The sequence below is a fragment of the Aotus nancymaae genome, unplaced genomic scaffold (genome assembly GCF_030222135.1).
Source record: "Aotus nancymaae isolate 86718 unplaced genomic scaffold, 86718_ANA_hifiasm-v0.15.2.pri h1tg000062l, whole genome shotgun sequence".
Taxonomy (NCBI): Eukaryota; Metazoa; Chordata; class Mammalia; order Primates; family Aotidae; genus Aotus; species Aotus nancymaae.
In genome coordinates this window covers 1,677,012-1,703,857 of record NW_026988476.1, presented here as the reverse complement: position 1 = coordinate 1,703,857, position 26,846 = coordinate 1,677,012, and the positions used below count along the sequence as shown (strand labels likewise).

The 26,846-nt window shown below is 38.2% G+C and overlaps 1 protein-coding gene across 8 annotated transcripts in view; it reads left to right on the top strand.

Annotated features, from left to right (window-relative positions):
- The window catches only part of HEATR5A (HEAT repeat containing 5A), a 136,817-nt gene that overhangs the window by 29,605 nt on the left and 80,366 nt on the right, over positions 1-26,846 (top strand). For 6 of the 8 annotated variants that reach the window (XM_064365768.1, XM_064365766.1, XM_064365769.1 and 3 more), the window contains 7 exons: positions 2,511-2,660; positions 3,536-3,710; positions 13,344-13,504; positions 14,653-14,908; positions 15,448-15,603; positions 18,257-18,507; positions 21,244-21,355. In XM_064365768.1, the coding sequence (XP_064221838.1) occupies positions 2,511-2,660; positions 3,536-3,710; positions 13,344-13,504; positions 14,653-14,908; positions 15,448-15,603; positions 18,257-18,507; positions 21,244-21,355 (1,261 nt within the window). The remainder of the gene's footprint in view (positions 1-2,510; positions 2,661-3,535; positions 3,711-13,343; positions 13,505-14,652; positions 14,909-15,447; positions 15,604-18,256; positions 18,508-21,243; positions 21,356-26,846) is intronic. The other 2 variants (XM_064365765.1, XM_064365767.1) reach the window with 2 other exon arrangements.

Sequence of the window (26,846 nt, the reverse complement as noted above, 5' to 3'; positions counted from 1 at the left end):
AACATAAAACTCGTGAGAAAATTTGCTCATCAGATCACTTCTCAGCAATAGTTCCCCAAAAGACTGAAAAAAATGATTAAGGAGATTTTTTTTTAACAACTATAAATCTGGTTTTATTTAAAAGCAGATAGTAAGACATTTTATTTACTGAGATATAGCCATTTTAACCTTTCTTCCTCCTTGCTGGGTGCGGTGGCTCACGCCTGTAATCCCAGCTACTTGAGAGGCAGCTGGGGCAGGAAAATTGCTTGAACCCACTGAACTGAGATCATTGCTCCAGTGCACTCCAGCCTGGGTGACAAGAGTGAGACTCTGACTCAAAAAAAAGGAAAAAATTTGTCTTCCTCCAAATTCCACTGGTTAAGTTGTAACACTCTTTAGGCCCCGTAGTTAATAGAGGATTACTGTATAGTTATAAAAATGTTTTATTGATAAGTATTTTGTTGCTTCCCTATTTTTAAAATTTTTTTAACTAACATCCTTAAGCCATATCCCCTACTTTTGATCTTTGATTTAGTTGATCAGGTATCACAACATTTTAGAGAGATTCACACCCACCAGTGATACACAACATTTGAAACTGGAATAAAAGTTAAGTTCAGAAGTTTCTTGTTAGCACCATTTTATTATGTTCACCTATGACTTTTAAGTGCCTTTTAATAGTATTACTATGAGATGATTCTTTTTTTTTTTTTTTTTTTTTTTTTTGAGACGGAGTCTCGCTCTTGTTACCCAGGCTGGAGTGCAATGGCGCGATCTCGGCTCACCGCAACCTCCGCCTCCTGGGTTCAGGCAATTCTCCTGCCTCAGCCTCCTGAGTAGCTGGGATTACAGGCACGCGCCACCGTGCCCAGCTAATTTTTTTGTATTAATAGAGACGGGGTTTCACAATGTTGACCAGGATGGTCTCGATCTCTTGACCTCGTGATCCACCCGCCTCGGCCTCCCAAAGTGCTGGGATTACAGGCTTGAGCCACCGCGCCCGGCCATGAGATGATTCTTGACGCTGATCTTTGTCTTCCTCCAACTTTATCTACCTTCAGTGGCCTTAACTTCCTGGGATACAGATATGATTTGGGGCATTTAGTAAAACATTAATAAAATAAGCAGCTACTATTTCTTTCTTTCTTTTTTCTCTCTCTCTTTTTGAGACAGGGTCTGGTACTGTCACCCAGGCTGAAGTTCAGTGGTACAATCTGAACTCACTGCACCCTCTGCCTCCCACTGCACCCTCTGCGTCCCAGGCTCAAGCCATCCTCCCACCTCAGCCTCCCAAGTAGCTGTGACTAGAGGTGTACACCACTATGCCCAGCTAAAATTTGTGTTTTTTGTAGAGTTAGGGTTTTACGATGTTTCTCAGGCTGGTCATGAAGTCCTGAGCTCAAGCCGTCAGCCCTCCTTGGCCTCCCAAAGTGCTGAGATTACAGGTGTGAACCACTCTGCCCAGCTAAGCAGCTACAATTTTTTGAGTGTTTACTGTGTGCCACGCACTGTGGTGAATGTTTACCCATGAGGTTCATCTTACCCTTATTTTATAGATGAGGAAGTAAGTAAGAACAAGTTAAAGTCACAAAGTTACTGAGGGTCACAGAGAAGTTCAAACCCAGGTTTTTAAAAATTCGAATTCCAAGACTTTTAAATTGTGAGTTAAACTATTCCAACCAAAAAATGATAACAAAATAACATAGCTACCAAATCTATTGAGTGTTTGTTGTATGTCTGGGGTTGTTGTAAGCACTTTGCATGTATAACTCATTTATTCCTTACAACAGCCTACAAGGTAGGTACTATTACCTCTATTTTTTTAATGAAGAAACAGATTTGCCCAGGGCCCTATGTGGTAAATTCTAGTAAATGGCAGAAATGACAGACCCTGCCTTTTTTTTTTTTTTGAGACGGTATCTCGCTCTGTCACCCAGGCTGGAGTGCAGTGGTGCGATCTCAGCTCACTGCAACCTCCGCCTGCTGGGTTCAAGCAGTTCTCCTGCCTCAGCCTCCCAATTAGCTAGGACTACAGGCATGTATTACCACGCCCAGTTAATTTTTTGTATTTTTAGTAGAGACGGGGTTTCATCAAGTTAGCCAGGATGGTCTTAATCTTCTGACCTCTTGATCCTCCAGCCTCGGCCTCCCAAAGTGCTGAGATTGCGGGAGTGAGCCAATGTGTCTAGCCTCAGACCTTGCATTTTTAATAGGTTAGCTTAGACTATAGCAGCTATTTATTGAATGCTTAATGGCATGCAAGCTTTGTGCTAGGCACTTTTAATATAATTTTGTTTAATCTTCACATCAATCCTGTGAAATTTGTATCATGTTGAAATTCAGTGGTGTATACAAGTAACTTTTCAAATAATACTTTATAAAATAGTAATTATTGTTTCTTGATGTCAGAATGGGTTGGTTAGTATGTACAGAATCTGTATTCAGCATGAAAGACAAGTATCAATGTTTAATCCTGTTCTTTGCAGTGAAATTATTTTTTCTGTTTAATTTTTTTTTCATTTTGGTAGTCTCAAGGTCGATATGAGATTATGCTAAGTCTGCAAAATATATTAAATGGACTGGGAGCTGCCGCTGCACCTTGTCACAGGGAGGTTTATAAAGCTGCTAGATCCTGCTTAACAGATAGATCCATGGCTGTTCGTTGTGCTGCTGCAAAGGTAAGATGATCTAATAAGCAGACTTTTAAAATTAAAGAAAATTAAATCAGATTATCTTTGTGAAAGCATTAGTAAAAGCTACATGATCTTGGTAGTTAGCCAGGATACAAAGTTCAGGTTTCCAGAATAAGTATTGATTACTCTGCTATGTTTTCTCTCCCTAATTGTGTAAATTAAAATTTACATGTGAGGTTTATGTTGTTTTTAAAGTGATTTTTTGTTTTATTTTTTATTTTATATATATATATTTTTTGAGATGGAGTTTCATACTGTCACCTGGGCTGGAGTGCAATAGCATGATCTGGGCTCACTACAACCTCCGCCTCCCAGGTTCATGCGATTCTCCTGCCTCCCGAGTAGCTGGGATTACAGTTGCACACCACCACACTGGCTAATTTTTTGTATTTTTAGTTGAGATGAAGTTTCACTATGTTGGCCAGACAGATCTTGAACTCCTAACCTCATGATATGCCAGTCTCAGCCTCCCAAAATGCTGGGATTACAGGCATGAGCCAGGCCTATTTTATTTTAATTTATACCGTCTTAACATAGTTGCTTAGAAAATACAGTAAAGTTTTTTAATGTTAGTATTATTCTCCCAGTTGTTCATAGCCAACACATTGATTCTAAAGGCATTTTTCATAACCTATGAAGTTAGAAGTGGGTCCTCCTCCCACCTGTTGTAAGTTCATTCTCTTCTGTAATATAATCTTTATGACTTTTAATAAGTATTAATTTATTGTTCCTATAATCATAATAGATATTTTGAATTTGTGTATTATTTTGTTAGGCCCTGATAGTTTGCAACTTATATAGCTCTGAACCTGACATTTGTATTTTATTTTTCATTAATTTCTGTTTGTCCAATTGAATAGTGTCTCCTTGAACTTCAGAATGAAGCCATCTTTATGTGGAGTACAGACCTGGACAGTGTAGCCACACTGTGTTTTAAGTCCTTTGAAGGTTCCAATTATGATGTGCGGATTTCTGTTTCAAAGCTATTAGGCACAATATTAGCTAGAGCTACAATTTCTAAACATCCAGGAACAGGTAAATACATGTAATTATTTTCAGACTATCTTCTGTAATTTTTTTTCCCGGTTGATGCAAACAAGTATATATAGTGCTACTCATTATAAATCAATTTTAGGCCGGGCATGGTGGCTTATGCCTGTAATCCCAGCACTTTGGGAGGCCAAGACGGGTGGATTACCTGAGGTCAGGAGTTTGAGAAGGTGTCTGGCCAACATGGTAAGACTTGTCTCTGCTAAAAATACCAAAATTAGCTGGGTGTGGTGAAACACGCCTGTAATCCCAGCTACTCGGCAAGCTGAGGCAGGAGAATCGCTTGAACCCAGGAGGCAAAGGTTGCAGTGAGCTGAGATTGTGCCACTGTACTGCAACCTGGACAACAGAGAGAGACTTGGTCTTAAAAAAAAAAAAAAATCAATTTCAATTCATAAACACTGGTGTAGGTCCTGAAATTTCATTCCCAAACAATTCAGTAAAAATTTGAGGAAAATTTACAAGAACTCTTGAAGTGTGATGTGCTTTATTCAGTCATTGTCTTCCTTTTACATTATGGCTTTTTTGTTATGTGATAGGGTCTCGCTCTGTCACCAAGGCTGGAGTGCAGTGGTGCCATCTCAGCTCACTGTGATCTCTGCCTGTTGATTGGAAGTGATCCTCCCACCCCAGCCTCCTGAATAGATGGGACCACAGGCTCGCACTGCCATGCCCAGCTAATTTTTTGTATTTTTTGTAGTGATGGGATTTCACCATGTTAGCCATGCTAGTCTCGAACTCCTGAGCTCAGGCGATCTGCCCTCCTTGGCCCCGAAAAGTGCTGGGATTGTAGGTGTAAGCCACTGCGCCCCAGCCATGGCCTTTTTTTTTTTTTTTTAAGTAATTGTGAAGTGTTATCCAATAAAAGATATGACCTAAATACTGAATTTTTTTTTTAAAGCAGCATACATCTGACTACATATATTTGGTTTGCCATTTTTTAGGTTGGTACAACAAAACATATAACATAGATATTTCTAGATATTTGAAGTTTATTATATTTGGACAGTTTTGCTTTGTGTTAGTGATTTTTTTCTTTTTTAGACAGTGTTTTGCTCTTGACGTTCAGGCTGTAGTACAATGGCGCAATCTCGGCTCACCGCAACCTCCACCTCCCAGGTTCAAGTGGTTCTCCTGCCTCAGCCTCCTGAGTAGCTGGGATTACAGGCATGTGCCACCACAGCTGGCTAATTGTATTTTTATTGGACAGGGTTTCACATGTTGGCCAGACTGGTCTTGAACTCCTGACCATAGGTGACCTGCCCACCTCAGCCTCCCAAAATGCTGGGATTACAGGCTTCAGCTACTGCGCCCAGCCATGTTAGTGATTTTTGTTGTTGTTGTTGTTTTTGGGGACAGGGTCTCACTCTGTCACCCAGGGTGTAGTGTAGTGCTACAGTCACTGCTTACTACTTTCTCTGCCTCAACCCCAGAATTAGTCATTTTTCTAAGGAGTTCTGCTTTAGAATGTTTTCAGTAGTAAAAGAGAATAGATGTTGAGTGTGAGAGAAAAGTCAAGGTGACTTTATGAATTTTGGGCTAAAAACCTGGAAGTACAGAGTGGTCGTCAACTTATATGAGCAAGTATGCAAGTAGAGCAGGCATGTGTATGTGTCAGGGAGGAGGATCGAGCACTTAAAACAATTTGGAACATTAACTAGACATCCAAATAGAGATATCAAGTAGGCAGCTGGATATGAGAATCTGGTGTCCAGGAGAGAAACCTGGACGTCAAAGTCATAAATTTTAGGAATAAATAAATTTATTTATTTTAGGAATAAATCAATAGTGATTATTCGGGAATTATTAATACAGACATGGAATTTAAGCCATGAGATTGGATTTATTTTAGGAGTAAATTAGCAGTGATTATTTCGGAATCTGTAATATAGAGATAGAATTTAATTCATGAGATTGTATAAGACCACAAGATGGTGACTATACATAGAGAAGAGCAGACCAGGTACTAGGCCATAAGTTTTCTCTAGAAGAAGACAAGGAACCATCAAAGAAGACAGAACAGAAATTTCCAGTGAGAAAGAAGGAAAGAAAGCATGTCTTGTGGTCTTATTCAATCTCATGCCATCTTACGTACCACACACGTTGGATTGTAATTATACATGATAATTTTACAGTGGAAAAATGTGGCAGACTTACTTTGTGCAGATGTTCAAAGCTAGTATCACCTATGTAGGGACAGACTTGACACTACACCTGGAAGTGGTTTTTGATGTTATGCATTAAGAGGATATAACATCACTTATGTAGTTCTCTGTCACAAATTGGGAGGAAATGCCAGACAAACTCATACCAAGGGTCATTCTAGAAAACAACTGGCCATAAGTGTATTCTTCAGAAGTGACAAAGTAGTGAGGAAACACGATGAGTCTTGGTTAAAGGTGCAGTCATGCATAGCTTGATAATAGGGACACATTCTGAGAAATGCATCATTAGGTGATTTTGTCATTGTGGGAACATTGTAGAGTGAACTTAACGCAAATCTAGATGGTATACCCTACTGCACACTAGGCTATATGGTATAGCCTATTGCTCTTAGGCTACACACCTACCTGTACAGCATGTTACTGTACTGAATACTGAGACAACTGTAATAAAATTGTAAGTATTTGTTTATCTAAACATGTTTAAACATAGAAACGGTACAGTATAAATATGATATAAAAGATAAAAAATGGTACACATATAGAGGCTGAGGCAGGTGGATTGTTTAAGGTCAAGAGTTCAAGACCAGCCTGGCCAACATGACAAAACCCTGTGTCTACTAAAAATGCAAAAATTACCAGGGCGTGGTGGTGTGCACCTGTAGTTCAGCTACTCAGGAGGCTGAGGCACAAGAATCACTTGAACCCTTTAACATGGGAGGCGGAGGTTTCATTGAGCTGAGATTATGCCACTGCCCTCAAAATAATAACATTTAGCTTAAAACACAGATAGATTATACAGCTATACAAAAATATTTTCTTTATATCCTTGTATCCTTGTTCTATAAGCTTTTTTCTATTAAAAAAATTATTTTATTTTATTTTATTTTATTTATTTTTATTTTTATTTTATTTTTTTTTTATTTATTCATTTTAGGTTTTGGGGTACATGTGAAGAACATGCAAGGTTGTTGCACAGGTGCACACCTGGCAGTATGATTTGCTGCCTCCCTCCCCTTCACCTATATCTGGCATTTCTCCCCATGCTATCCCTCCCCAACTCCCCACCCCCCCACTATCCCCCCTCCCCCCAACAGACCCCCGTGTATAGTGCTCCCCTCCCTGTGTCCATGTGTTCTCCTTGTTCAACACCCGCCTATGAGTGAGAACATGTGGTGTTTGATTTTGTGTTCTTGTGTCAGTTTGCTGAGAATGATGTTTTCCAGGTTCATCCATGTCCCTACAAAGGACGCGAACTCCTCCTTTTTAATGGCTGCATAATATTCCATGGTGTATATGTGCCACATTTTTCCTGTCCAGTCTATCATCGATGGGCATTTGGGTTGGTTCCAGGTCTTTGCTATTGTAAACTGTGCTGCAATGAACATTCGTGTGCATGTGTCCTTTTAGTAGAACGATTTATAATCCTTTGGATATATGCCCAGTAATGGGATTGCTGGGTCAAATGGAATTTCTATTTCTAGGTCCTTGAGGAATCGCCACACTGTTTTCCACAGTGGTTGAACTAATTTACACTCCCACCAACAGTGTAAAAGTGTTCCTATTTCTCCACATCCTCTCCAGCATCTGTTGTCTCCAGATTTTTTAATGATCGCCATTCTAACTGGCGTGAGATGGTATCTCAATGTAGTTTTGATTTGCATTTCTCTAATGACCAGTGATGATGAGCATTTTTTCATATGTTTGTTGGCCTCATGTATGTCTTCTTTTGTAAAGTATCTGTTCATATCCTTCGCCCATTTTTGAATGGGCTTGTTTGTTTTTTTCTTGTAAATCTTTTTTAGTTCATTGTAAATTCTGGATATCAGCCCTTTGTCAGACGGGTAGGCTGCAAAAATTTTTTCCCATTCTGTTGGTTGCCGATTCACTCTATTGACTGTTTCTTTTGCCGTGCAAAAGCTGTGGAGTTTGATTAGGTCCCATTTGTCTATTTTGGCTTTTGTTGCCAATGCTTTTGGTGTTTTGGTCATAAAGTCCTTGCCTACGCCTATGTCCTGAATGGTTTTGCCTAGGTTTCCTTCTAGTGTTTTTATGGTGTTAGGTCTTATGTTTAAGTCTTTAATCCATCTGGAGTCAATTTTAGTGTAAGGTGTCAGGAAGGGGTCCAGTTTCTGCTTTCTGCATATGGCTAGCCAGTTTTCCCAACACCACTTATTGAACATGGAATCCTTTCCCCATTGATTGTTTTTTTCAGGTTTGTCAAAGATCAGGTGGTTGTAGATATGTTGTGTCGCCTCCGACGTCTCTGTTCTGTTCCATTGGTCTATATCTCTGTTTTGGTACCAGTACCATGCTGTTTTGATTACTGTAGCCTTGTAGTAGAGTTTGAAGTCCGGTAGTGTGATGCCTCCTGCTTTGTTCTTTTTGCTTAGAATTGACTTGGCTATGCGGGCTCTCTTTTGGTTCCATATGAAGTTTAAGGTGATTTTTTCCAGTTCTGTGAGGAAGGTCATTGGTAGCTTGATGGGGATAGCGTTGAATCTGTAAATTACTTTGGGCAGTATGGCCATTTTCACGATATTAATTCTTCCTAACCATGAACATGGAATGTTTCTCCATCTGTTTGTGTCCTCTCTTATTTCGTTGAGCAGTGATTTGTAGTTCTCCTTGAAGAGGTCCTTTACGTTCCTTGTTAGTTGTATTCCTAGGTATTTTATTCTCTTTGTAGCAATTGTGAATGGCAGTTCGTTCTTGATTTGGCTCTCTTTAAGTCTGTTATTGGTGTATAGGAATGCTTGTGATTTTTGCACATTGATTTTGTATCCTGATACTTTGCTGAAGTTGCTTATCAGTTTCAGGAGATTTTGTGCTGAGGTGATAGGGTCTTCTAGATATACAATCATGTCGTCTGCAAATAGAGACAATTTGACTTCCTCCTTTCCTAATTGAATACCCTTTATTTCTTTTTCTTGCCTGATTGCTCTGGCTAGAACTTCCAGTACTATATTGAATAGGAGTGGTGAGAGAGGGCATCCTTGTCTAGTGCCAGATTTCAAAGGGAATGCTTCCAGTTTTTGCCCATTCAGTATGATATTGGCTGTCGGTTTGTCATAAATAGCTTTTATTATTTTGAGATACGTTCCATCGATACCTAGTTTATTGAGGGTTTTTAGCATAAAGGGCTGTTGAATTTTGTCGAAGGCCTTCTCTGCATCAATTGAGATAATCATGTGGTTTTTGTCTTTGGTTCTGTTTATGTGGTGAATTACATTTATAGACTTGCGTATATTGAACCAGCCTTGCATCCCCGGGATGAATCCTACTTGATCATGGTGGATAAGCTTTTTGGTGTGCTGTTGTAATCGGCTTGCCAGTATTTTATTGAAGATTTTTGCATCTATGTTCATCATGGATATTGGCCTGTAGTTTTCTTTTCTTGTTGAGTCTCTGCCGGGTTTTGGTATTAGGATGATGTTGGTCTCATAAAATGATTTGGGAAGGATTCCCTCTTTTTGGATTATTTGGAATAGTTTCAGTAGGAATGGTACCAGTTCCTCTTTGTATGTCTGGTAGAATTCGGCTGTGAGACCATCTGGGCCTGGGCTTTTTTTGGATGGTAGGCTCCTAATTGCTGCCTCGACTTCAGACCTTGTTATTGGTCTATTCAGGGTTTCGACTTCTTCCTGGTTTAGGCATGGGAGGAGACTACTGTCCAGGAATTTATCCATTTCTTCCAGGTTTTCTAATTTATGTGCATAGAGTTGTTTGTAATAATCTCTGATGATGGTTTGAATTTCTGTGGCATCTGTGGTGATATCCCCTTTATCATTTTTTATTGCATCTATTTGGTTATTCTCTCTTTTCTTTTTTATTAGTTTGGCTAGTGGTCTGTCTATTTTGTTGATCTTTTCAAAAAACCAGCTCCTGGATTTATTGATTTTTTGTAGGGTTTTTCGTGTCTCTATCTCCTTCATTTCTGGTTTGATCTTAGTTATTTCTTGTCTTCTGCTAGGTTTTGAGTTTTTTTGATCTTGCTCCTCTAGCTCTTTCAATTTTGATGATAGGGTGTCAATTTTGGTTCTCTCCTTTCTTCTCATGTGGGCACTTATTGCTATATATTTTCCTCTAGAGACTGCTTTAAATGTGTCCCAGAGATTCTGGTATGTGGTGTCTTCATTCTCGTTGGTTTCGAAGAACATCTTTATTTCTGCCTTCATTTCAGTGTTTATCCAGTCAACATTCAGGAGAAAGTTGTTCAATTTCCATGAGGATGTGCGGTTCTGGGTGGGCTTCTGAATTCTGAGTTCTAACTTGATTGCACTGTGGTCTGAGAGACTGTTTGTTATGGTTTCTGTTCTTTTGCATTTGCTGAGGAGTGATTTACTTCCAATTATGTGGTCAATTTTAGAGTAGGTGTGATGTGGTGCTGAGAAGAATGTATATTCTGTGGATTTGGGCTGGAGAGTTCTGTAAATATCTATTAGGTTTGCTTGTTCCAGGTCTGAGTTCAAGTCCTGGATATCCTTATTAATTTTCTGTCTCGTTGATCTGTCTAATATTGACAACGGTGTGTTGAAGTCTCCCAGTATTAATGTGTGGGAGTCTATGTCTCTTTGTAAGTCTTTAAGAACTTGCCTTATGTATCTGGGTGCTCCTGTATTAGGTGCATATATATTTAGGATCGTTAGCTCTTCTTGTTGTATTGATCCTTTTACCATTATGTAATGTCCTTCTTTGTCTCTTTTGATCTTTGTTGCTTTAAAGTCTATTTTATCAGAGATGAGAATTGCAACTCCTGCTTTTTTTTGCTCTCCATTTGCTTGGTAAATCTTCCTCCATCCCTTTATTTTGAGCCTTTGTGTATCCTTGCATGTGAGGTGGGTTTCCTGGATACAGCACACTGATGGGTTTTGGCTTTTTATCCAATTTGCCAGTCTGTGTCTTTTGATTGGGGCATTTAGTCCATTTACATTTAGGGTTAATATTGTTATGTGTGAGTTTGGTCCTGTCATTTTGATGCTAGCTGGCTGTTTTGCCCATTGGTTGATGGAGATTCTTCATTGTGTTGCTGCTCTTTACCATTTCGTGCGTTTTTGGAGTGGCTGGTGCTGGTTGTTTTTTTCTATGTGTAGTGTCTCCTTCAGGAGCTCTTGTAAAGCTGGTCTGGTGGTGATGAAATCTGTGAGTACTTGCTTGTTCACAAAGGATTTTATTTTTCCTTCACTTATGAAGCTTAGTTTGGCTGGATATGAAATTCTGGGTTGAAAGTTCTTTTCTTTAAGGATGTTGAATATCGGCCCCCACTCTCTTCTGGCCTGTAGGGTTTCTGCTGAGAGATCTGCTGTGAGTCTGATGGGTTTCCCTTTGTGGGTAACCCGACCTTTCTCTCTGGCTGCCCTTAGTATTTTCTCCTAAAAAAAAAAATTTTTTTTTTAACTTTAAAATGCACACATTAGCCCAGGCCTACACAGAGTCAGACCATCAATCTCACTGTCTTCTACTATCACATCTTGCCCCACTGGACGATCTTCAAGGGCAGTGACTTGCATGGAGCTGTAATCTCCTGTGATAGCAATGCCTTCTTCTGGAATACTTCTTAAAGGGCCTACCTGAAGCTGTTTTGCAGTTAACTTTTTATAAGTAGAAGTATACGCTAAAATAATGATAAAAAGTATAGTGAGTACATAAACCAATAACAATTGTTTATTAAGTAGTATATACTTTACATAATTGCATGTGCTATACTTTTACATGACTGGCAGTCTAGTAGGTTTGTTTACATGAGTATCATCACAGACATGTGAGTAATGTGTTGGAATGCCATGAGGCAATAGGAATTTTTCAGCTCCGTTGTAATCTTACAGGACCACCATCATATATGTGATCTCTGTAATTGAACAAAATGTCCTTATATGATACATGACTATATATGGAAGTTTATTCTATTCTTACAGCTTTTTTCTAATTTTTGAGTTTTTTCTAGTAAAAAGTTTAAAATATATATTTATGTATATCCAGATTCTGTTCATTCCACTTCACATTAACCACCTTGATCCAAGTCACCATCATCTCCTGCTTAAATTAATAAATCACTCCTAATGGTTTTTCTTGCTTCTGCCTTTACCCGCCTCTACAATCTGCTCAAAACACAGCAGCAGCATGACAGGTGATATTACTCATCTGCTCAAGGTCCTCTCCTGGCACCTCATTTCAGTCACAGCCTTATAATGACCTACAAGGTCCTATATCTTCTGCCCTCTCCCCATCCTTACACTCTGACCTGTCTCATACATACCCCCTCCGCTGCTCCATCTACATTGCTCTGTGTGAACTCACCTGGCATCATATAAATATGATATCATAGCCGTTTCCTTTGCCTAGAACACTTTTTCTGCAGATACCGTCATGACTAATTTCTTTCCTATGTTCAAACTGTGTTAAAATGCCACTGTTTCAATCTATCTTACTCCAATAACCCAATTTGAAGTCATAAACTACACTTCCTCCACCTCGGTATTCCTGACGTCATTTTGCTCTATTTTCTACATGGTTTTTAATCACTGTTTAATGTATTTATTAGTCATTTATTACATTTATTGTTGTCTTTTCTTAGAATTTATGATCCACAGAGCATGGATTTTGTACTATTCAATAATGTTCCTTTCCCAAATGCCAGGTTAGATTTTTGTTTGTCTCAGATGATTTTCTTTAGGCTAGGGAATAGGTTTTTTGGTTCAGAATTATAACAAAAGTTTATTTCTGTACTCTTCTAGAGGATCAGAGCTGGTGACCGTTAATTTTCAAGGGAGAAAATTCTTTTTTTTTAGGGAGATACTATTGTCTGTATATTCACAGGGAGAAACCCAGCTGTGTCAAACTGCAGTCAATCTTAAACATTCCTACCCTAATTAATCTCTTAGTTATTGTAGCCTAAGAGCCAGCCAAGTAGTTTTAATGAATTTAGCTTTGATTTCTTCAGAGACTGAAGGAATAGCAAAAGTTGTATTGCCAATAGATAATTTTTAAAATAGGACGTGGTGGTTAGTCTATATAAATTTCTTTGAGAGTTGTATAGCATTTGGAAAAATAAAATTATGATTTTGGCATTTTCAGTGTTTCAGAAGAATTTTTTCAAAGCATTGTACAGCATTTTCATTTGTGGAGGACTAAGGCAGTCTTATTTATATTTTCCCGTTTTAGAAGACAGTGTTAACTTCTTTGAGGAAAGGAAGCAATAGATCATGATCTTAGTCGTAGTCTTTAAGATGTTTTTGATGTGTACTTCAGGGTCCATTCTGATTTGAGATTTGACCTGTGAACCCTTGTGTGACTTTATGTATTACTGTGTAGACTGTTCTGTAAATTTTGCATTTTGTTTGAGTTTTTATTTTATTTTTGTTTCTATTTACATGCTGGCTTTTTGCAAATCAAGAACATGTATTAAAATTTAGTCTATAAAATATGAATCACAGTTTTGTTTTGTTCCTTGTCATAGCAGCCTCACGTCAAAGTGTTCGCAGAATATCTCTGGAGGAAGTTCTGGAATTACTAGGAACAGGGTTTCTACGTGGAAGTTCAGGATTTCTTCGAGCCAGTGGAGATATGCTGAAAGGAACCAGTTCAGTCAGTAGGGATGTTCGAGTTGGAGTTACTCAGGTTAGAAATCACAGATCAGTATGTAAATCTAACTCTGACTGGCCTATAATGAAAGTTTTAGTATCTGACTCCACAGAAATGGCACTATGCAAGGTCGTCACTTATGCTCTTATATCTGTAAATAAATATAAATGATAAGGCCAAAACATTTTTTTAAAACTAGGTTAGAAGTAAGAGAACCTTATTACCTGTAATGTGTTTTACGTTCCTAATAATGGAACATTTTAATTTTCTTTGAAACACAAACATTTTTTGTTTCTAGCTCTTGTGCTTTCATGTGTCTTGTGGTTTGACGTGTTTTCCATTGTATTTATTTGTGCTCATACAGTTCAGATTTAAGCTATTAGGTACATATTGTTTAGCATGGGTGAAGTAACCATTTTATATGATTTTAACCCTCAAGGATTACAGCATGTAGTTTTCTTCAGTGCTTAAATTTTTGGTCCTAAACAAATTTTAAGAGGGCAAACTCTTGGAAGAGTTATTTTACAATAAAACAATACAGAGATAACTGCCTTTTTTCTTTGGATTATCTTTTTTCTAAACACTGTATGGTTCAAAGCAAACTTGTATTTTCGAAAAATTCACATATATCGTCATTGTTTTATACTGTATATAGTCTTCATGAAAAAATGAGCCTCCCAGTATAATTGTAATTAAACTGTATGTTTCTAAGGAACAGATTATTTAAGAAAACTACTTGGCTTTTTGTCTCTGACAAACCATTAATGTTCATGAAAATAAATAAATTCCCTTAGAGTTATAGTGTTAGAGCATAGTTAATTCTTATAATGTGTTTTTATGTTTAAATTGGATTTCTTGTTCAGAATGTTAAATCTCTTGGAGCTATTCACAGAAGCCACAGACACATTTTACTTATTAGCTGGGTATGCTGACTATCCTGAAACTGCACAGTCTGACCAAAATAAATCAGGGAGGTAACATAAATTTGAAAGACTATGTACTTCAGTTCTGGCTTAAAATGAAAACAAAATGGTGCTGTGTTTATATATTTTGAGTGACTATAAATTAGGCACTCGAAATTTATAGAGAATAAGAAAAATATTCCCTTAAATGCATATTTTGTGGGAGGAAAATACAGAATTGAAGCAATTTAATATTGAAAATAAAATTCTTTTCCTTTTTAGGCTTATGTGGTATTTGTTACAACACTAGGAGGAGCTTGGCTAGAGAAAAATTTTGCTGCCTTTCTTTCTCATGTCCTAAGCCTTGTGTCACAGTCACACCCTAAAGCCACCCAAACTCAGATTGATGCTGTCTGCTGTCGCCGTTGTGTTTCATTTATTCTTCGAACTACTATAGGAGGTCTTCTTGGAGAAAAGGCTCAACTTGCTGCTGTAAAGGATATTTTCCAGGCCATCTGGAAGCTAAAGAAAGTTATGGGTATGGATCTACTAAGACTGTTTGTTTAACGGTGCTAATGGAATTGTTCCTTTGGGAAAGCTAGACTGATGTATAATACTATATTAATACAGAAACCTTGAAGGCTGATAGAAGTTCTTCAGAATTCAGATTGTACTTCCTATAAAGTTAAGATAAATTATTTTTGAAACAGTCTCAGTTCCTGTACCATCTTAATTCTACTCTGCCCATCTCGAATATCAGTAATGTTGGATATTAAATATCAGTAAAAACTGAAAATAATTTTTAGTTTCCCATGAGTTTTTTTTTTAGTGCCACTTGCTAAGGGAGTAACACAGACGGGATCTCTGATTGGAATGCTTGAACTAAATTGGTTATAGTAGTTCATTTCTTTATTGATCCCAGTCCCCATTTAAGCATTTTTAGTTATCGCCTCAAGTGTTTCATATATATCAAGTGTGTGTATTAATTTTCCCCATTATACTTTTTTACTCTTCACACCCCTTTCAATATATTTTAATGCAGTAGTGATGCATAGTTAATTCTCGCATTTCTGTCAGATGCCGTAATGAGTGATGGTAATTTGGATACCCGACTTGGTTCCACAGATGTAGCAGCTAGCCAGCATATGCTGGTTTGTGCTTTACAAGAACTTGGAAATCTCATATACAGTCTTGGTACCACAGTGGCACCTTTGCTACAGGATTCAAGTACAGGTATATCTGTTCTTTGTGACTCATTTGAATACCTTGGTTTCCCTTGTACACTAGATAACTTTGTTCCAAGGAAGGAAATCTTCATATATCTGACTTAGAGATTCCATTATAGATTTATTAGAGATGTTTTATGAAAAATTTATAATCAGGATTATTAAAAATATGTACATTGTTTAGTTTTTTCCTTTTATAATTAAATATTGTTCTCTAAGTCTCCACCCCACCCCTGATTCTAGAGACCTATAACATGGAAAAACTTACAGAGAAATAAACCTGAACTCTCTCTGCATCTGCAGTGAAAACATAAGTACGGTACAAGTAATTCAGTTCCTCAAAGGTCTTTCAAGCAGTATTTTTTTCTTTTTTTAAAAGTTATTTAATTACTTTATAATAGCTTTATTAAGATATAATTCACAACTAGGCACAGTGGCTCATTCCTGTAATCCCAACACTTTAGGAGGCCAAGGTGGGTAGATCGCTTGAGGTCAGGAGTTCAAAACCAGCCTGGCAAACATGGCAAAACCCCATCTCTACTAAAAATACAAAAATCAGCCAGGCATGATGACACATGCCTGTAATCCCAGCTCTGGGAGGGTGAGGCACGAGAATCACTTGAGCCCCAGAGGCAGAGATTTCAATGAGCCAAGATAATGCCACTGCACACCAACCTGAGCAACAGAGACTGTCTCAAAAAAAAAAAAGAGAGAGAGAGAATTCACTTACCATGAAGTTTATACTTATAAGGAATATAATTCAGTGTTTTTGAATACATTTGCTATACTGTACAGCCACTACCACTGTCTAATTCCAGAGTCTTTTCATTACCCTAGAAAGAAGTCCATTAGTTGTCATTCCCATTTTTCTGTCCCCTAACCCCTGATGACCATGAATTTACTTTCTGTCTCTATGAATCCACCTATTCCAGATATTTCATGTTAAAAAAAATTATTCAATATGTGGTCGTTACTGACTGGCTTCTTTCTAAAAATCACTTTTAAAAAGACTTAGGTATGGTGGCTCATGCCTGTAATCCCAACACTTTGGGAGGCCAAGATGGGAGAATTACTTGAGCTCAGGAGTTCAAGACCAGCCTGGGCAATATAGTGAGAACTCCTCTCTACTAAAAATTTTTTTTAAAACTTAGCCAGGCATGGCGGTGTGCACCTGTAGTAGTCCCAGCTCTTTGGGAGGCTGAGGCAGGTATATCACTTAAGCCCAGGAGATTGAGGCAGCAGTGAGCTATCATCATGCCACTGCATTCCATCCTGGGTGACAGAGTGAGGCCCTGTTTCAAAAAAATATATCAAATATATCATTTTTTATGGCTTTTATCCTTTGTGGTACACATTTCCTTCTAACTGAGAAACTTTATATTTGTGTTCATAAGCTATTTAGATCTGGGGCACTTATTTAAATAGCATTTAACACGAAACTTGTATGTTTGATGAAGATTTATGTGTAATCATAGCAAATATAGCATTTTTTAAAATGATGGTGGCAGTTATTTCACCGTCTTTGTAGTTAGTTGATTAGTAGCCCACTGAGGACCCAGCAAAACCTTGATTTTAACATTTTGCTCTTAGAAGAGCAACATGGTAGATAGAAAGTATATTAATCATATAGGCTGAGCACGGTGGCTCATGCCTGTTATCCAGTGCTTTGGGAGGCTGAGGTGGGTGGATTACCTGAGGTCAGGAGTTCAAAGACCAACCTGGCCAACATGGTAAAACCTCGTCTCTACAAAAACAAAAATTAGCCAGGTGTAGTGGCACGCACTTGTGATCCCAGCCACTCAGAGGCTGAGGTGGGAGAATCACTTGAACCTGGAAGGTGGAGGTTGCAGTGAACCAAGATTGTGCCACTGGATTCCAGCCTGGGCAACAGAGCAAGACTCTGTCTCAAAAAAAAATTATGTAGATAAATGTACTAGAAGGTTTAAAAAATAAAATAGGGGCAGGGTGTGACTTTTTTTTTCTTTGTTTTTTCAAGGCAGGGTCTCAGTCTGTCACCCAGGTTGGAGTACAGTGGTGCATTCTTGGCTCAGTACAAACCCCACCTCCCTGGCTCAAGTGATCCTCCCACCTCAGCCTCTCTAGTAGCGGGGACCACAGGCATGTGCCACCATGCCTGGCTAATTTTTTTTTTTTTTTGGTAGAGACAGCATTTTGCCATGTTGCCCAGGCTGGTCTCAAATTCCTGAGTTCAGGTGATCCACCGCCTTGGCCTCCCAAAGTGTAGGGATTACAGGTGTGAGCCACCACACCTTGCCAGGGTATAACATTTCTTTTCAACGTGTTATTTATTGATAATTTAGTATCAAATTAATAGTCTATCTGAAGCTAAAGTAGGCGATTGGCTTATTTAGGAAATAAAGTTTTTCTTTTGTATACAGACTTAATTTAGGGCAGTTTTCATGAGATATATTAGTAGAAGTAATTCTTAGGTTAAAAGTTATTTTGAATAGGAATGGTGAGAAGGAAGAAAAATGAAATTAAAAGAAAAAAAATTATTTGTAATTATGTATTTTTCTATTATAATTTGGCTCTTGATAAAAATATATATCTGTGTAGCTATATATTCTTTTGACTATTTTATACGCAGGTGAGTTTTATCTATGCACCTAAGTCATCATTTGTTTATTCTATTTTTCCAGGCCTTCTTGACAGTGTCTTGTCAGTTATTCCTCATCCTAGCATTTCCGTTCGACTAGCAGCAGCTTGGTGTTTACACTGCATTGCCGTGGCATTACCTTCCTACCTAACACCTCTCTTGGATCGTTGCCTTGAACGGCTTACTGGACTTAAGTCTTCACCTGAAGCAGTAACTGGCTTTAGTTTTGCTGTGGCAGCTTTGTTGGGAGCAGTAAAACATTGCCCTTTAGGAATTCCTCATGGAAAAGGCAAGGTAAGTATTTCATTCGCTGTATAAAATAATGAGGTGCTTTTTGTTAGAAGTGTCTTTACATAATAACAGAATTTGTTACCGAATGGTTTATTTTGCTGTATATGTAGCCCTGCCATATATAAGTACATTTAAAATTTTGTTGTAGAGGGTAAATAGAGCTGCAAAAGAAATCTTTTAATAATTAAGCTTAATATTTGATAATTTAGTTAGTGGTATATTGGTGATATTACTTTAAAATTAGTTTACATATCATAAGATAAGGTAGATAGATAATTATGTTAATGTTCTTGGGAACCAACATTTTCAATATAAGTAAAAAGAACTATAACTGTAGAATCGAAGTTAAGTAAAATTCGCATATGTTAGATTTGAATTGAAATTATCAGTATGAACTAATTTTATTTTTTTCAAAAATAGTTATATCCTCTTTTTGTACAGTGAAAAGGCCTAAGCACAATGATAACCCAGTGTCAGGGACACCCCCTAGTGCCCAGATTGTAGCTCTAAATACTGTTTCCAAACAAAAAGGAATCAGGACTCCATGGAGCAGTAGGTAGTTTCAGATCTGGGGCAGGAAATCCCCAGTATAAACATGGGTATCTTGTCATGCCAGAAAGTAAGGAAGTCATCAAGGAATACTGTGTTCATTTTAAAAGGAGGTAACTTAAGGGGCTCCCACTGACCAAAGACTGCATGATACATACATCAAAATTAATAATTACTACAGTGAATTAAAACATACCAGATTATATATAAAATTTCATGCGTTCATAATAATATTCAACCACCCAATTGTATTCCTACCAAAAAATGTCATTTTCTGAGTAAATTTAGAATCCAGCACTTCCAGACAAATAAATGATAGAAACCTAGTGAATAAATAACCCAGTTTTAATGTACAAAGAATTTTGAAGAGAACTAAGGAAAAAAATTTTTTAATGAAACCTAGATAATACAACATAGGCAAGCATGGTGTTTGAATTTTGTCTCTTTTTTAATAGCTAGGAAATGTAAGTTGTCAGAGAATATTATTTGGCAGTGGAAGCCCTTACAACCCATACCTCTCACAAACTCATAAATATATTTGAAAAATACATCACCATTATTCCTTTCTTTCTCATTGCCATGCCTGTGTCATTACGGAATTTGATAGTATGTCCTCCACAGTGTAGGCTCTGCAAAAGACCATTCCATAACTTGAGCAATTCCAAAAAATTTTGAGTATTGCCAGTGCCGTTGAAATAAGGCAGTTGACAACTTGAGATTATTTATTTAAATTTATTATTTTAGTTATATTCTTAACATATCACATCTTGCTAAGCAAAGACTTGTCATTGAATATATTTAATTAAAACTATCCTCAGATCGCATTAATTCAGACAAGGTTCCCATTCCCGTATTATATTAGGAATTTCTTTCTGAGAAAATATTGACTTGTTCTCATTTGACTAGAATAGTTTGTTTTGTCCTCACTGTTTTTGAGTGCTCTCCATTGGCTGTATAAGCTGCAGGGAGTCCTAAATTAGTAGTAAGTTGGTTGGCTGTTTTAAAATACACTAGCCTTCCTCTTTAGAAAATTTATATGTCAACTTGTAATACTTAACAGCTTTTTCAGAGGTGATTGGTAATAGATGTTTTCTCATATTAGATGTTCTCTGGCCTTTGTACTGTGTAAGCATACATTATCCATAAATGTGAAATGTCTGGTTCTTCCTCTCTGTTGTTTTGTAACACTGCCTATTTCATGGACTTCTTTTTTTTTTTTTTTTTTTTGAAACAGGGTCTTGCTTTGTCACCTAGGCCAGAGTGCAGTGGTGAGATCATAGATCACTGCAGCCTCCAATGCCAGGGCTCAAGCGATCTTACCATCTCAGCCTCCCAAGTATCTGAAACTACAGGCACATACTACCATGCCTGGCTAATTCTTTTTATTTTTTTTGTGAAGCTAGGGTCTCACTCTGTTGCCCAGGCTGGTCATTTTATTTATTTATTTATTTATCTATCTATCTATCTATCCATCCATCCATCCATCCAAAGAGACATGGTCTTGCTCTATTGCCCAGGCTGCAGTACAGTGATGTGATCCTAGCTCACTCCTAGGCTGGTCTTGAACTTCTGGCCTCAAGTGATCCTCTCACATTGGCCTTCTGAGTCTTTGGGATTATAGGCATGAGCCACAGTGCCCAGCCTCGTAGACTTTCTTTAACTATAACATTTTAATAAATCTCACTCTTCAGTGTGAGACTGTTTTGACTACCTCTTAGAAGACTGTTATCGGCCCACAGGTATAAAAGTGGTATGTAGCATTTTTAAGAGAGAGACTCCTGTAAGAAAACTTTTTTTTAAAAAAAAAGTTTTTATAAAAGTAGTATGTAGCATTTTTAAGAGAGAGACTCCTGTAAGAAAACTTTTTTACTTAAAAAGATAGTTGCTCAAAACTATGTAAATTCAAATCTATACAGCTATACTTGAATAATCTTACATTGTTGTCACATGTGCTTTACAAAGAATTATGGGATTGTGTACTACCTCATATACCAGTATTTAACCTTGAAAACTTATTTTTTTTTAGTTTCCTTTATGACAGTCCTATTATGTAGTCCACATGAATGACAATTCTTTATCACATTTATTTTATGTAAGAATTAATTTTTCAAGAGATTATTAGCTGCTGTCATTTAGTAATTTAAAAATTGATATGCTTTTTTTAAAACTTGTTCTTCTATATGTAAATAGATTATTATGACATTAGCAGAGGATTTGCTGTGTTCTGCTGCTCAAAACAGTCGCCTTTCAGCTCAGCGCACACAAGCTGGATGGTTGCTGATTGCTGCTCTGATGACATTAGGTAACAGTCTGTAAAAGGTTTACATACTTTGAAATGCTTTGTGTTTTCTGAGTGAAAGGATTCTTGTATGTGATTTGACGAGACTAACTTTTAATAGGTACCAGAATTTAAATAGCCACACAAACATTTTTCTTTTAGTAGTCACCTTAAAAAGCCATTTACTTTCTTCGTTGCTCAAAACCTTTTGAAATCTCTTTGGATTTTTTCTTCCAGACTAGATTATAAGCCTCAAGTAGGATAAGCTGATTTATTAATCATCTTTCAGGCTTAACTCTGAACAACTGTGGCTTTTTCAAAAACCATTGACATCCATCTTCAGAAAAAAAATTTTCTGCAATATAGGTAAAAGAACATATCCATAGCCTGGGAATTCAGTTCTATAATTGTTTGAGGATTCATAACAGCCAATAAGGTTGCTACATTGAAGGGGATGGGTTTCACTGAAATTATATTTATTAAAAATCAAGGCTGGGAGCAGTGGCTGACACCTGTAATCCCAGCACTTTGGGAGGCCTAGGAGTGTGCATCACGAGGTCAGGAGTCGAGACCATCCTGGCGAACATGGTGAAACCATGTCTCTACTAAAAATACAACATATTAGCCAGGCATGGTGTCAGACGCCTGTAGTCCTAGCTACTCAGGAGGCTGAGACAGGAGAATCACTTGAACTCGGGAGGCAGAGGTTGCAGGGAGCTGAGATCATGCCACTGCACTCCAGCCTGGGTGACAGAGTGAGACTCTCTCAAAAAAAAATGAGTAATTGTTTTATGGTCATGACTATTTATATCCTGTAAATTTAAAACTTGGTTTTATTTTTGAGACAGAGTCTTACTCTGTCACCCGAGCTGGAGTGCAGTGGCATGATCATGGCTCACTGCATCCTCAACCTCCTGGGCCCAAGTGATCTCCTCCCTAAGCCTTCCCAAGTAGGTGGGACCACAAGCATGCAACATCATGCCTGGCTAATTTAAAAAATTTTTTTGTAGATATGGGGTCTCACTGTGTTGTCCTGGCTGGTCTTGAACTCCTGGACTCAGGCAGTCCTTCCACCTTAGCCTCCCAAAGTGTTAGGATTATAAGTGTGAGCTACTGAAACTTTATTTTTTTACCCAGTCTTATGGTCCTAATGAAACTTAATTTTATTGCTTTATCACAGCTATATTTTAAGTCTCTACTCTCATACAAGTTATAGCTCAGATATAAACCAACTGGCTGAGGCCAGGCACGGTGGCTCATGCTAGTAATTCCAGCACTTTGGGAGGCTGAGGTGGGTGGATCACTTGAAGTCAGGAGTTCAAGATCAGCCTGGCCAACAAGGTGAAACCCTGTCTCTACTAAAATACAAAAATTAGCCAAGCATGGTGGTGCACACCTGTAGTTCTAGCTACTTTGGAGGCTGAGGGAGGAGAATTGCATGAACCCAGGAGGTGGAGGTTGCAGTAAACTGAGATTGTGCCACTGCACTCCAGCCTGGGCAACATAGCAAGACTCCCCCTCAAGAGAAAAAAAAAATAGTCCAGGAGCAGTGGCTCACGCCTATAATCCTAGCACTTTGGAAGGCCTAGGCATGCAGGTCATCTGAGGTCAGGAGTTCAAGACCAGACTGGCCAACATGGTGAAACCTCGCCTGTACTAAAAAAATACAAAAATTAGCTGGATGTGGTGGCACGTGCCTGTGGTCCCAACTGCATGGGAGGCTGAGGCAGGAGAATTGCCTGAAATCAGGAGGCGGAGGTTGCAGTGTGCAAAGATCACACCACTGCACTCCAGCCTGGGTGACAGAGCGAAACTCCATCTCAAAAAATAAAAATAAAAATAAAGAAATAGAGCATTTGGCTGGATTTGTCCAATAAATCATTTTGACACCTATAAATTTGACCTAAAGGAGCTTAAATTAGAATAAACAGTCATAAGTGAAGAACTGCTTTAAGTAGTGTTCTTAAGATGATCAAAGAGATTTATTGAACTAGATCAGGTTTAGCCTCAAGGAGCCAAATTTGGCTTGCCACCAAAATTACTATTCAGCCTGTGAGCTAAGAACAGTTTTTATATTTATTGATGGTTGGGAAAAAAAGATATTTTGTGATACATGAGAATCATGTGAAAGTCACATTTCAGCATTTATGGTTTTATTGCATACAACCACATTTACTTGTTGGTGGATTGTCTGTGTGACCTTCAGGTGCTACAGTGGCAGAGTTGAGTAATTGCAACAGGAAGTACATGGCTCTCAGAGGCTCAAATGTTTACTGTCTCCCCCTTTACAGAAAGTATTTGTTAGCCCAAAGCAGAATCATTTCACAGTGTTCTGGGAATAATGTAGTTAAGCTGTTATTTGCTTATTGCTGGGTGTTCATGTCTGCCGTATTGAGAGGTGAATTAAGGAGGAAATAAACTACTTAATAAGTGCTATTTTGACAAACGAGATTTAAAACAAGGTAATTGTGTTGGAGGAAGACAACAAGAGGTCCTTTCTCCTGTACATCATATTTTACTTCATAGTCGTCATACAAAAAGGTATTAAAAGTTTTAATTAAGGTTTTATTTAATTACTGCGTTTTCTTGGGTTTTATTCATTTTTCTTAACTATTCTTTCCCTTTGTTACCTATTTTTATTCTTATTTATTATTTATTTATTTTTTGAGACAGGGTCTCACTTTGTCACCCAGGCTGGAGTGCAGTGGTACGATCATGACTCACTGCAGCCTCAACCTCCCCAGGCTCAGATGATCCACCTGCCTTAGCCTCTTGAATAGCTGAGACTATATGCACTACCACACCTGGCTAATTTTTTGTAGAGATGGGGGTTTTGCCATGTTGCCCAGGTTGGTCTTGAACACCTGGACTCAAGCGATCTGCTTGCTTTGACCTCCCAAAGTGCTGGGACTATAGGAATGAGTCACTGCACCCAGGCTATTATCAATTTTTAGAATGGATTAGTATCATTAGCAGCTTTCAAGGGGAGCCAGTGAGGTTTTTGTTTTTAGGTATCATTATAAACTCATGGAATTTTATGTATTTATATGTTTTAATCATTTGTGATAATTATTCCTTTCAATCCTCAAATTGTTTTACCTTTGGTCATTGGAAGTTGCTTCAAGTTGGTTCATTTGCTCTTTTAACATGAACCTAGTATTCTTTGAAAATGTGTTTTTGCATGTAAGACATCCCAGGTTTTATATTATACATTTCCTGTCCTAGGCTTGCCATTTGCCATTTCTCCAAAGAGCCTTGATTCCTTTTGTGGGAAAAGGTTTTTTGGTGTTTTTTTTTTTTTTAAAGAAACAAGGTCTCAGCGTATTACCCATACTGGAGTACGGTGACAGTATCATAGCTCACTGCAACCTTGAATGACAGGCTCAAGCAGTCCTCCTGCCTCAGATTCCTAAAGAGCCACGACTATAGGTTTGTACCACTACATCCAGCTAATTTTTTTTTGAGACGGAGTTTCACTCTTGTTAACCAGGCTGGAGTGCAATGGTGCGATCTCGGCTCATGGCAACCTCTGCCTCCTGGGTTCAAGCAATTCTCCTGCCTCAGCCTCCTGAGTATCTGGGACTACAGGCATGCGCCACCATGCCCAGCTAATTTTTTTATTTTTGGTAGAGACGGGGTTTCACCATGTTGACCAGGATGGTCTTGATCTCTTGACCTAGTGATCCACCTGCCTCGGCCTCCCAAAGTGCTGGGATTACAGGCGTGAGCCAGCATGCCCGGCCTATCCAGCTAATTTTTAAATTTTTTTTGTAGAGAAGGAATCTTGCTGTTTCCCCAGCTGATCTTGAACTCCAGGGCTCAAGTGACGCTCCTGCCTTGCCCTTCCAAAGTGCTTGGATTACAGGCATGGGCCACAGTGCCCAGCTGGGAATGATTTTTAGATAGCAATCTTAGTGCTCTGTTAATTTTTGCTTTGCATTTCAAACACATCTTCTCTGTTTTTATCATTTCCTTTACCATTGATAATTTTCTTTACTATTTTACTCTGAACTAATGTAAACACAAGTAAACCACCTTCATTCCTTGAATGTGAGCTATACACTTAAGCCTTTTTTGATACACTTCCCAGTTTATCTGATGCCATATAAAAAAAACTTGAATTTATCTACAGATTCCTTCATATCTTGTCTCTCTTTGGATGGTTCATAAAGTGTGTGTGTATGTTGTGTTTGCTAGATACATTATAATATTATTTATTTATTTATTTATTTAAAGAAAGGATCTTGCTCTGTCTGTTGCTCAGGCTAGAGTACAGTGGCACAATCAGACTGTAGCTTGCTGCAGCTTTGATATCTTGGACTCAAATGATCCTCCTGCCTCAGCCTCCCAAATAGGCATGTGCTAACTTTTTACTTTTTTGTAGAGATGGGATTTTGGTCTGTTGACCTGGCTGGTCTCAAACGCCTGTCCTCAAGCAATCCTGCAGCCTCAGCCTCTCAAAGTGCTGGGATTACAGCCATGAGCCACCATGCTCAGCTCTAAGTGCTATTCTGTGTATAAACTCAATACGCCTCAGAAACTGTCCTTTGAATAAAATACTGTTATTCTCCCATTTATGGATGAGGAAATTGAGGCACAAAAACTCATCCAGGTTTATTCAACTAATAAGTGGATGGAACCAGGATATTAACCTAGGCAGTCTCCCTCCAAAGCCGAATGCACTTCTGAGCTATGGGTTTGGAACAGAAGAAAGACATATAGTCAGTGCAATGTGGGAGTAAGAAGTAGAGAGTGCTTTTTGGAGAAGTCTTATTAAGGTAACCCCAGAAATTTAAAGAAAAGTTACTTGGGGAGAAAAGCTATGGGTTTTGGTTTTTATGTATCTTGTATATCTTAGTTTTTTAAAAATTGATAATGTTATCATTGAACATTGTTTTGTATTATTACTGGGTTTGTGTCATGATTCTTTCAGTTCATAAATGTTGCTCTGAAATCTTTTTTTAACAAAAAGTGTTCTGTTCAGATATTTCATATCTGATTTTTGACCTGAAACAAGTTGCTCTTAGAAGTTAGCATTATTCTGAAGATCACGAATACAATGGGCCAGGTGCAGTGGCTCACATCTGTAATTCCAGCACTTTGTGAGGCTGAAGTGGGTGGATTGCTTGAGCCCAGGAGCTCAGACCTGCCTGGGCAACATGGAAAGATCTCATCTCTAAAACAAAAATACAAAAATTAGGTGGGCATGATGGCACATACCTGTAGTCCCAACTATTCAGGAGGCTGAGATAGAAGGATCACCAGTGAGCTGTGATCATACAACTGCACTTCTTAACTCCAGCCTAGGGGACAGAGCAAGACCCTGTCTTAAAAAGGATGCAATGTTGTTTGTTACTATAACAGTTGTACTTTGCATTATGTGGTCCATTACGGCTTTTCAGAGTACTTTGAAATGCATTCTATCATTTGGACCTGACAAGCCCTTAAAGACAAGCATTACAGGGGGTTTTAGCTTCATTTTATTTGCAGATGAAACTGAGTCTCAAAGGGGACA